Source organism: Protomyctophum parallelum (genome assembly GCF_964188405.1).
Source record: "Protomyctophum parallelum genome assembly, chromosome: 15".
Lineage (NCBI taxonomy): Eukaryota > Metazoa > Chordata > Actinopteri > Myctophiformes > Myctophidae > Protomyctophum > Protomyctophum parallelum.
In genome coordinates this window covers 47,895,171-47,908,190 of record NC_139710.1, presented here as the reverse complement: position 1 = coordinate 47,908,190, position 13,020 = coordinate 47,895,171, and the positions used below count along the sequence as shown (strand labels likewise).

Here is a 13,020-nt window from a genome sequence, read left to right as displayed (position 1 = left end):
TGCATTGGAGCGCCCCTCAAAGCCATGCATTGGAGCGCCCCTCAAAACCATGCATTGGAGCGCCCCTCAAAGCCATGCATTGGAGCGCCCCTCAAAGCCATGCACTGGAGCACCCCTCAAAGCCATGCATTGGAGCGCCCCTCAAAGCCATGCATTGGAGCGCCCCTCAAAGCCATGCATTGGAGCGCCCCTCAAAGCCATGCACTGGAGCACCCCTCAAAGCCATGCATTGGAGCGCCCCTCAAAGCCATGCATTGGAGCGCCCCTCAAAGCCATGCATTGGAGCACCCCTCAAAGCCATGCATTGGAGCGCCCCTCAAACAACAGGAGGCTTTCCAACGGAATAAAAGTCATTGCCAAGAAGGAGCACCGTTACAACCAAAAAATTAAACAAATTTTACGTTTATAGTGTGTGTGTGTGTACCTGGACTTTGTAGGGATCTCCAGAGATGCGAAGAGGTTTATCAGCTCCTGTTGGCATCGGACCATCCTGAATCATCATCATCTTCACACCTGCTCTCTCCTATCACACACACACACACACACACACACACACACACGCCATGTAAATAAGAGCTGGTTTTCTATCCTATCAATATGAAATGTTAGAATGGAGGGGGGGGGGGGGGGGGTGGGATGCAAGAACAAACGCTGTGCTCGTATTTAAATAAATGTAAACATCCTTATTTGATTTCATATTGCTGGATACTATTAATATATTGCACATGCATATGTTTTCATGTTGAGTAGCTAGTGTTATTCCTCCATCGTCACTTGTAAAAAATAGCACTAGTCAAAGAGCTTCACATCCAGAAAACGACTTTGTTGGCACTGTTGTTGAGTGTTTGTCCCGTGTCCCACACAAACAGTACAATATCCCGCAAATCAAGTGAGTATTCTAGGCTGGCTGTATCTGGCGGGGCGTTCATGTGTGTACCAGGACCTCTGGTACTGCTAGTTTTATATCCTACCAGGACCTCTAGTACTGCTGGTTTTATATCCTACCAGGACCTCTAGTATACTGCTGGTTTTATCTCCTACCAGGACCTCTAGTACTGTTGGTTTTATATCCTACCAGGACCTCTAGTATACTGCTGGTTTTATCTCCTACCAGGACCTCTAGTACTGCTGGTTTTATCTCCTACCAGGACCTCTAGTACTGCTGGTTTTATATCCTACCAGGACCTCTAGTACTGCTGGTTTTATATCCTACCAGGACCTCTAGTATACTGCTGGTTTTATCTCCTACCAGGACCTCTAGTACTGCTGGTTTTATATCCTACCAGGACCTCTAGTACTGCTGGTTTTATATCCTACCAGGACCTCTAGTATACTGCTGGTTTTATATCCTACCAGGACCTCTAGTACTGCTGGTTTTATATCCTACCAGGACCTCTAGTACTGCTGGTTTTATATCCTACCAGGACCTCTAGTATACTGCTGGTTTTATATCCTACCAGGACCTCTAGTACTGCTGGTTTTATATCCTACCAGGACCTCTAGTACTGCTGGTTTTATATCCTACCAGGACCTCTAGTACTGCTGGTTTTATATCCTACCAGGATCCTGGTAGGATATAAAACAGGATTAAATTAGTTACCTGAAGCTGTTTGATGGTGTCTCCGCCCCTTCCAATGACCAGTCCAACCTTACTGGCTGGAATCAACATTTCCTGAACTGAAGCTCCACCGTCTCCATCTCCATGGAAACCTGGACCATTCCGACAACGATCCACAATCTGAGCCAGCATCCTCTTAGCCTGCCTGCTCACACACAAACACAGTCATGTACCATCCCATTAGTGGGAATTTTATGCTTTGATGGCGACACTGATCAATGGGTGTTACAATGACTAACATGGCTCATATGCTTAGTATAATAAAAGACTATGATGGTTTAGTACAGTATATGAGAACATACAGGTTTATTATAATGACCAAGATGGTTTATATACTTCGTAGAAAAGAACAATGACTTGAGTAGATGTGGAGAGAAACCATTACAAGTGAGAAAAACGGAGCGGGGAGCGCCTGTTTCCACCACCGACCAGTGCGGGAAGGGTCAAGGGCGGGGCCGGGCAAGTGCACGGGGCAGCCCCGGCTGGGGGGGAAAGCGACACCATTTTTCCTCACTTGTACTGGTTTCTCACATTACACGTACTGTAAGAAACGCCGTCGGTCGGAAGAAAGTGTCGCCTGTCTGTCTGATGTCTGAGGCCTCATACACACGTAGAGAACACAAATGTTTGGTCAAACCATGTGACTCCCATTGGAAAAGCAGAGGCGGCCATCAAACACAGACAGAACATAGAACACGCGTTCTGTGTGTATCAGGCCCGTTTTCGACACGTCCCCTTTTGGGATTAGACCGCGTCTCGCAGCCCTTACTCTATGTTCCCACCAGCAAAACCACACAGGGAACATTTACGTTTAACCCATTCTGACCTGAGATCAGATTCATACGAGGTTTCCACTGGACACACACTGGTCTGATTAAACCCATTCTGACTCGATTTTTCAAAAAATAGCAGACCTACAAGCTCGTATCGCGCCACTCGGTGGCGCGATATGAGCTTGTAGATCTGCTATTTTTAAATAGCTAAAGCATAACATGATGCTGACACCAAAATGGGTGCCCGGTCAGAATGGGTTAAACTGCACACGGGTGACGCACTGTTTCTTTCTACCACCACCGCACACGTTTAAACTGCACACGGGTGACACTGTTTCGCGACCACAACATGGAATTAGCCGGTCCATTTGGCTCTACACTCCCCACAGCTACATTACTGTGACAGCGCAATGACCGCCATCCCATGCCATCGGTAAAGTAAAATGATAAATACATACAGAGATGCAATGACAGTTAATGACATCCATCTATGACATATATATATTAGTGCTGCCGGAATTGTCCAAAAATTACATTCGGATATTCGTTTTAAAAACCCACGTGGATTCGAGCAATTCGACCCATTCGGATTTCAATTCGAGCCATTCGGATTTATTAATAATTATATTTACACCAATACAACCTGAGACATAACATTTAAGATTGCATTGCTGGCGCAACTCTCTCTCCGCGCATTGGTGCTTCTGAAAACCGAGTTGGAACACAACGCATGCATTCTCCCTTCTCCAGTAAAACTTTTTTTTTCTTAAATGAGCAATCCAACCACACAGCCTTATCAAAACGAGGCACGGAGGCAGTATTAATTCACAGAACAGAACACTGCATTGCTGCTGCTGCCGGACCCGGCACCACATTTCATCCTTACGCATTTTATTTATCTTCTTATAATTTCCTGAAGGATAAAGTCGCTTCATGATCCTCCCGTCTGTTCCGAAACAACACCGACCCAGATTCTGATCACTAGATACGCTGTTGACGGAAGATTTCACCCTTCTGAGCAGCGTACACTCACTGCGCAAAGAACGTAAAAGGCTCCCGCGGCCCCGCCCGCCCTGTTCTCACTACGCAGGCAGCGCTGCGTAGTCTGCGTTTAGGAAGAATACGAGGCAGAGCTGATTTATTCTTTAACGCATTCTGACCTGAGATCAGATTCATACGAGGTTTTCCACTGGACACACACTGGTCTGATTAACACATTCTGACCTGAGATCAGCTTCTAAAAATGTCAGTCGTTCGATTTTTCAAAAGATAGCAGACCTACAAGCTACAACCAAAATGGGTTCCCGTTCAGAATGGGTTAATGTATGCCGGTGTCGGCGTGTCGCCTGGCAAATATAACTAATCTACAAGCTCACATGTCACAACGCGTCGCTTACCCATGGCACCGTCTCGCAAAAACGAATAATAATAATAATAAATTAAAAATATTTTTTATTATTCGTTTTAATTCGAACCTTAATTTTATATATTCGGTTATTCATTATTTTTTTTGATTCGAAAATATATTCGGATATAGAATATTCGTTGGCAGCACTAATATATATATAATTAATAATATTTATATATTAACAATTCAACCCCAATCAATGTGTTCTATTATATCACATTACCCACACTGTACATCATTTCCTGTTCATAGATTATAACGGGTAAGGCCCTAGTACTACTAACTACTACTACTACTAACTAACTACAGCTGAGGTGGATTATGGGAGTAGAGCCAGAACAGATGCACTGTGGGTAAAGAGGACTCACTCGATTCCCTCTGGAGTTCCAGTCAGTGAGCATGGCCTCTCCATCAGACCTCCACTGTCTACACACAGAGACAGACACATTTCAGTAAAAAGAAGATGAGAAATAATAACCAACTATATGATATAATTAAGCGGACGGACTTACCAGCAGCGATCTGGATCTTGCAGCCCGACTCCAACTGAATCCTTGTGATCTGTTCACCTCCTCTGCCTATTACTGGAGGAGGGAAAAGGGGAGAGGAGAGGAGGGGAAGAGAGAGGAGGCAGGAAGAGAAGAACACACGAAGAGAGGAAGGGTGGGAAGAGGATATGAGGAAGGAGAAGATGGAGGGGAGAAGAGAAGAGATGAGAATAAAAGACCACAGTAGTAAATTAAAGGGATAGTAGTCGATTACTAACGCCCTTTTTTGTCGCATTTCTTTTTTTTTTTAATATATTTTTTATCCCACAATTTTGTAACCCATTTTTCACCCCTGTGTCAATCATCTAATGTGATCCTGGGCTCTACACACCCTCCGCCAACCTGGGGAGAGCAACGGACTTAACTCATGCTTCCTTCATGCTTGAGTGTCCAAGTTGCTCCTTTACACCTGACAGGGGGGAGTTTCCATGGTTGGACGTAGCGCATGGAAGGAACACGTTATTCCAACCAGTTCCTTTCCCCTCCATCAGGCGCCCCGGCTGGCCAGGGGGAGGCAGTTTAGAGACCAGGATTACTGCATGTTTTTGTGAGGGTACCTACCCTAGGGGACACGGGGAGAACATGCAAACTCCACACAGAAAGGCCCTTTCGCCAACCCCGCCTTTGGGTATGGGCACTGATGACGCGGAGGAGGAAACACGCCGCCAGCACCCACAGCGCCCCGAGCGGGAATCGAACCCAGGACCTTCTAGCTGTGAGGCAACAGCACTACCAACTGTGCCACCGTGCCCCATTTTTTGGTCGCATTTCTATGCCAATTTGATGTGGTTCCCTATGGAGACACAAATAGTCTCCTGTGTCTCTCCTACCGGAAGTGCAGCCTCTTGGCTTAGGAATGTGACAAATATACAAAAGCTCCATGAATTCAAGACTCCATGAGGTGTGTAATTGATAGATATAATTATTAACAAGCTTGTGAATAAATAATAAATTGGATCAATTAGAACACAGGTTATTTTATTCCATATTCTGAAAGGTTTTGGACATGTTGCGTTCACACGGGCAGACACAAAGATGCAGTCTACCATTCATTGACATTTTTTGAGCATCATTGCATGTCGATGGCTTCCGTTGACAATGAATGTAAAACAAAGAAAAATCTTAACCAGGTACAGACTCAGTGAGCACAGTCTCGCGATCGAGAAAGGCCGTCATAGGCAGACCTGTGTCCCGAGAGAAGACAGACTATGCACCCACTGCACACAAAATTAAGTGGAAACTGAGCTACACTTCCTAACCATCTGTCCATTGTACCAAGACATCAGAGACACATACTTCCCACAGATTACAACCACACACAGAGATTTTGAAAACATGACCAATGACAAAAAAATCCCATATCTGCTGGGCGAAGTACAACAGTGGAACACAACCACCCTAAAGACTAATCATTGTGTATATTCCTGCACTATACCTGCATCGAGTGACCTTGGTACATAGAATTTGATCTATTGAAGATTCTGACCTTCAAATGTACATAATTTTTGTTTTGATTGTATTGCTGTATGTATTGTTCTTTCTGCTGTTGTATTGTTCTTTCTGCTTTGGCAATGTAAACGTATGTTTTCTCATGCCAATAAAGCCCTTTGAATTGAATTGAATGTACGTCTGCCCGTGTGAACACACCAATACACTTTGACGGCTCATCGGTAGGAGATGGCCAATGACGGCTGGCACTTCAAATAAATATCACCATTATTATTTCAAACCTTTGTCTCGATTACAATTAATGAAATTAAAGTGAAAATGGACGATCTACAAGCTCACAATGTGTCGCGTAGCCATGAGCTTAGCTTGTATTCTTCAATTTTCACTATTTTCGTATGCCACCATTGCACAACAAAGTACAATACAGTGTTAGTAATAGTGGTTAATCAGACTAATTAAAAAAAAAAATATATATATATATACTGTGATGTATAAGACATTAAAATGTATATAAAAAAAACCTGCTTCTAGATTGGTATGTTATTGGTTCTAAATATCGGTGCCTACATAATTTCAGTTAATTTCCCAGCCTTATGTTCACAGGCGGCAGTTGTAGTTCAAGCTGCCTAATACTGGTTTTACCAGTTGGTGGCCTACAATGATTACTCAGCTGAAATGTATGTGGGAACATAATGGCACTTTAACATCAAAGACTCCCATCCATTCCGAATTTGGCCGGTCGCAATTATTACATAATCGTCTGATCGCAATTATTTGAGATAATCGCAATCATGTTTGCCTAATCGTCAATCAGATCTAAAAGCTGTAAGCTTGTAAATCAACTATTTCCGCTATTTTGTACATTGTTTGGACAAAAAATATATAAAAAAATGAAATGAGTTAGTTTCAAGTTCAAGTTTTAGATTTAAGTTTTGTCATATCTGCCCTGTGCAATTTGTGATTACGAAGCCTAAAAAGCAAACAGAAATACAAATTGTAACGTTCCAATGTTCAACGAAAAAAAGTAACGATGAAATAATTTATCGCAATTATTTGTGACAATCAATCGTCAATTTAAATGTATAATTGTTACGGCCCTATTCTGACTTACACCTCATCTGCACAGGCAAGGAGCGAGTGTTCCAAGGCATTATCATGGCCATTGAGTTGCGACATAGCCTGAACCAATCAACCAATCAAATAACCAATAAATAGTAGCATGTAGATCTCAACTAATCAAAGTGTTTGGGGCCTCGAAACCTCGCTTAAATAGACTCTGCGGGCGAATATAGGAGGGGTGAACGACGTCTCTGCTCGGTGCGTTATCTGGTCAACTCCCGAACACTATGGCGCTGTGACATAGTGAGGTCAAAGGTCATTACATAATACTTACTGAAACCCACCATCCTGTCAGGGACTTTGTAGTCTTCCGTCATTACCCTGAGAGAGACACACACAAACACAAAATAGTGTGTAGTCAATAACTGATTATCATTATAAAAGCCCCAATCACAATCAGAGGTGTGTGTTTTATGTACACAGTAGGAGAGGAGATCAATATACAATTACCCTTTTTTTGGTCCTAAACCATGCACATTATTATCCATCCGAAAGAAGAACATCACTAACCTACTGTGTGTGTGTGTGTGTGTGTGTGTGTGTGTGTGTGTGTGTGTGTGTGTGTGTGTGTGTGTGTGTGTGTGTGTGTGTGTGTGTGTGTGTGTGTGAGGAGGACTCGGGATTTATCCGTTTGAAATCACAAATATTTGATGATTCGTCTTAATATAGAAAAAAAATATATATATGACCTAACATTTGTGTTTCAGTTCTGATTTAGAGCACATAACATATAAGTACCATAGAGCCATATTATGAATATGTTTTGAACATTTAAAAGCTATTCTGGCATGATGGCAGAATGCTTATTTTATTTTGCAATGATCCTTCAGACTGAAGAATGTGTGTGTTCTGAGTGCTTACCTCTGGTGACCCATGGCTGCAAGCTGGTTAGCTACTATGAGAAACAGAAAACAGATATCAATGCATCTTCTCCAGTTCATAAAAGACCAACCAATTAGAAGAAGACAGACAACTGCTATGGAGGCAGAGTGAATTCAGGATGTTCATGGCAGACCAAAAACGTTTTTTTTAATATTCTAACTGATCTTAATTCATATTTTGACCGCAGTCCATTTTGTTTCAGACCGCACACATAACTTTGATAGACGTTTACCAGTCTATTGATCTACTGATGACCAAGCACATAACATAAGTCCTATGTTATACTTTGTTCGACTAATCGAATATAGCACATTAAGACCCATTTTATACTTTCTTCGACAAATCAAAAATAGCCTATAAGCTCACAACTCATTACACAATACACACTAGATCGGCCATTTTCAGAACATTTTGAAAATGTATGAGATTTAGAAAATATTTGGGACACCAGGGTGAAAGTGGTCAAAGCTCCACCCCGTCTGCCATCTAGTGTGTTCTGAATGATAAACCGGGTCAGGTGCTATGCTAAATATTTCCCAACCACAACTCCTTATCTTATCTTTCACCTGTACAGCTACCTTCATGCTGGCACACAGACACACTTAAATCAAACACACAAGAGCAGCATTTACTTTACACATCCACAAAAAATGGTCAGTCGATCAATGTTTTAAGTTACTACGGATATTAATTTTGAAGAAGTGGAATATTTCAGAAGTAGGTCAAAATGCACAGAATGTGTGTGGCAAATCAAAATAATATTTGGGTTACATGTTCAGGACATCAAGAATTCGGGACCAAACGTTTTCTTAACTTAATCTGATTACTATATCCAAGAAAGAACGAGTGGTAGGTGAAGAATAAATCGCTCTCTCCTTCCCTAGCCCACTGCTGCTCGGACTGTGGGTCTTATGCTAAATCGGTTATTTTGATCGCTCGAAAAAAAAATTGTATACACGACTTTCATCATGACTACATACGCTCCAGTGTTTTGTTCCAAATGGGCTGCCGTAAAAAGGCGAACTACCGTTTTTAAGACCCACCACGCATGCTCTGAGCTGTGGCGTGCAGCGCTCAGGATGGAGTTATGTAATTTTTCAACTCTACCACTTGTTCTTGGATATAATGACAACATCAGATTAGGTATGAAAATGCTTACTCTGGAATTCTCCTTTAATTTGACTTCATGCACATGTCCAAACAAATGCTAAATTTTCAACTGGGAAAAGCCACAAGTTGTACACAGTGGTAAGTTGAAAATATGTCAGCCACTGCATAAGTTATGATCATCACACACACACACACACACACACACACACACACACACACACACACACACACACACACACACACACACACACACACACACACACACACACACACACACACACACACACACACACACACACACACACACACACACACACACACACACACACACACACACACACACACACACACACACACACACACCTTACCTGTGACTTCTGTCATTCCAAAAACCCAAGTTTAAAAAAAGAACACACACAGACAAAACACACTGTTGACATGGTCTGTTGGCTTTCTGTTATAATATAGCCATGTACATTTTCAGTTTCACCCTAAATGCATTTACTGAACTCATACACAGCCATTCAGGACAACTACAAAACCAGGATTGCAGATGATCAATGTGTCCTGACTCCCGACTCACCTGCGTCGTCTCCAGGGCGTTTCTGTCCAGAGTAGTAGAGTGAGGCTTCCACGCCCGCTGATGAGCTGTTGAGATGGGACATCTGTTCATTGCCCATCTTAACCGCCATCTGACACACAGGGAGGGAAAGACCATGTCCAAGTTAATGACCATCAACATTTACAATGCGTTTTGTTATTTGTGACGCAGTCACGCAGCCTGGGCCTGTCACAATGATTACATAAAAGGCATTGAACATTAGCATATGCAGACAGTGAGGACGCCCGATTTTCACTTCACCAAAATTGAGATTCCGAGGGGGGCACATAGTGCTAGACTGCTAGTAAGTGCAGTAAAGTCACAAGTGTCATGCTAAAATGAATTGTACAGCCAACTAGGGCTGCACGATTCTTGCTCAAATTTAGAGATTGAGATCTCTACCTGTGTCTGAATCTAGAACTCAATCTTTTTTTGATTAATTGTGCAGCACTAATGCATGACATGCATCATGCCCCTCAGTGTGAGCCAAGTATTTTGCTACTGTCTGCTAATTTGACCACCAAAAAAAATGAAAATGACAGAAAATGACTGCTCCAGTACATCCAAAACATAACACGACAGACACAGCGACTCAGATGTTGAATCTCAACTCACAGACCTTTCAGATATTGATACAGGGCTCCAGCTAACTTTGTAATATAGCCCATTCTGACCGGGCACCCATTTTGGTGTTGGCATCATGTTATGCTTTAGCTATTGAAAAATAGCAGATCTACAAGCTCATATCGCGCCACCGAGTGGCGCGATACGAGCTTGTAGGTCTGCTATTTTTGAAAAATCTAAGAGCGACTGACATTTTTAGAATCTGATCTCAGGTCAGAATGGGTTCATCAGGACCAGTGTGTGTCCGGCGGAAACCTCGTATGAATCTGATCATAATGGTCAGGTCAGAATGGGATAGTGGATGCATACAGTAGGTGGCACACCCATTGGCGCCGGAACGGGGGTTTCTCAAGACATCCCATCCCCTTACTGAGGTCTGGGCCCATTGATTGTGTGCACAATGTTCCTATATTGGCTTCTCTCACAGGCAACGATGTGGCAGAAAACAAACATCCCATTTTCATTTTTCACATAAGTATTTTTTTGTGGACAAAATAATAAATCCAATCACATTGATTGACCAAATAACTGACTGAGTTTTAAGACTTGACATCAGTCAGTTAACCCATTCTGACCTGAGATCAGATTCATACGAGGTTTCCGCCGGACACACACTGGTCTGATGAACCCATTCTGACCTGAGATCAGATTCTAAAAATGTCAGTCGTTCTTCGATTTTTTTCAAAAATAGCAGACCTACAAGCTCATATCGCGCCACTCGGTGGCGCGATATGAGCTTGTAGATCTGCTATTTTTCAATAGCTAAAGCACGACATGATGCTAACACCAAAATGGGTGCCCGTTCAGAATGGGTTAAGATTGACTGTGGCATTACTATGTATCTGCACTTAATTCTAAGTGCCGTTTGCCGAAAGCCTTTTTCTGTATCGTATCAAAAAAAGGAAATATCCAGTATGTGTATGCTACATGTGTCTGTAGTTCTGACCGTCTGGAAAAAGCAATTGATCGGTTGACACCATTTTAGTTAGCCAGCCGGCCTGCGGCTGCATGACTGACGGGCTTCATGCTGTTGAATAGACAGGTGTTCATGTTCGGGAGACGGGAACGCGCATCACATGTACGTTCAACATGGAGGCGCATTCAAGAATCAAGTGGTTATGTGAGGTTTAAGAATCAAGAGAATCAAGGTTTTACTGTAAATGCAATGTTGTGAGCTGTCAAGAAGAAAAACTAAGATAAGGTAAGAATATGATAATCCTTCAACAGTATCCATAGCTCTGGCCGTAAAATATCTATATTCTATAGCAGACGAACACTTATATACAATAGCAGACATGGTAACAGTAATATAGTCACATCAACAAGACTACAGTAAGCCTACTATTATGACGTTGACTTGTAAGATGATGTTGAGCTGTCTTAAGAGTCAATGTGGGGTCCAGCATCAGCATCAAAATCAGTTCAACAGCTCAACTACTTTAACCCTATACATTGGCCATTTGAAAATAGCATGTACAGTACAAGCTTGTAGATCACAACAGATCTTGCCAAAATGGGACAGTTTTGAATATTTCTTGAATGGGGGTCCCTGGCACAAAATATTTTAAAATACAGGGTCAATAAAATAAAAAAGGTAAAGAAAAAGGTATCGTACCGAATCCGATTCCCAGGTACAGAGTACCGTATGGATTCAAAGGTGAAAGGTACTCATCACTATGTAGACTAGCCTTAAACTCGTGTTACAGACCCCGATAAGAGGTTGGCTAGCTGCTAGCTCACCCTGGTAGCCTTAACCGGCTTACATAGCAACACAACACTTCTTACAAATTCAAATAATCATCAGACACACACACAAACACACACACACACACACACACACACACTGAGGGCAGCTGCGAAACCTTGAGCGGTGACAACAAAGAGTTGAGAAAAGAAAAGAGCAGTGCTGCTGCTTCTGTCACCTCTCTATCCATCTCTCTTCATCTTCATGTGTGTGTGAGATGTTTTCATGCAGCAGAACAATGCAGATCTACAAGCGATACATCCCTAAGTGGAGATGGTTCTAGGCTGCCAGTGTGTGACTTGTCTGCCCAAATCTGAGATTAGTTGTGCTAAAATAAAAATACACACCAGCTAACTTGATGACTCAACTGATTTCAGATATATTGAAGTAGATTACATTTGACCTCACATTTGTCTTTTTTCATGGCATCACGATAATAGAGATAGTAGTAACTGTAATAGTGTAATAAGTGTAATTTTGTAATAGTGTAATAAGTGTAATAGTGTAATAAGTGCAATAGTGTAAAAGTGTAATGGTGTAATAAGTGTACTAGTGTAATACATAATAATAATGTAATAAGTATAAATAACTGTGGCTCCCCGGCTACAGGACTACAGACTCACACCTCATTTTCAGCTGGAGACTCCAATCACTCTCCTAACACACGTGTTGCCTTCTTGCCAGGTGCTTGAAAAGCGCCTGGACTACATTTGCTACTACCTCTAGTAGCAACTGTAGTAAACACTTTTCCATGATTGCTCCCTCGTCTCTAGGCTGCCTCCAAGCCAATGGGAGACGTACCCAGGGCCATAAAACCAAAAGTCTGAACGGCATAAAACTCTGTGAGGTAGAGGCTGCGGCACACCATTTGATTACTGTAAATGTTCATAAACGAGAGCTTTCTGCACCTGCCAGGTATGACTGAGTCATTCTTGTTTAGATAAACGTTAGGCATGTTGGTTACTTTTTATTTATTTTACATAGTAAGCTTGTCCACAGACGCCAAGCATGTTGTTTCCTTTACACAGATGCTAGGTTAGATGTTTAGCTACTAGTCTGTTTACTTGACTACTGTTGACTAGGGTTGGTGGCCGTTACTCATCTGATAATGATTAATTACCCTATTGTCCTGAATATAAGACCA

General features: G+C 42.3%; 1 protein-coding gene across 6 annotated transcripts in view; it reads right to left on the bottom strand.

Moving 5' to 3' along the window:
• The window catches only part of LOC310872363 (far upstream element-binding protein 3-like), a 37,851-nt gene that overhangs the window by 19,616 nt on the left and 5,215 nt on the right, over positions 1–13,020 (bottom strand). For 4 of the 6 annotated variants that reach the window (XM_083784158.1, XM_083784161.1, XM_083784160.1 and 1 more), the window contains exons 2-8: positions 9,491–9,599; positions 7,777–7,810; positions 7,190–7,236; positions 4,312–4,383; positions 4,168–4,225; positions 1,601–1,763; positions 425–523 (exon numbers count right to left, since the gene is read on the bottom strand). In XM_083784158.1, coding sequence (XP_083640284.1) covers positions 425–523; positions 1,601–1,763; positions 4,168–4,225; positions 4,312–4,383; positions 7,190–7,236; positions 7,777–7,810; positions 9,491–9,599 — 582 coding nt within the window. The remainder of the gene's footprint in view (positions 1–424; positions 524–1,600; positions 1,764–4,167; positions 4,226–4,311; positions 4,384–7,189; positions 7,237–7,776; positions 7,811–9,490; positions 9,600–13,020) is intronic. The other 2 variants (XM_083784159.1, XM_083784163.1) reach the window with 1 other exon arrangement.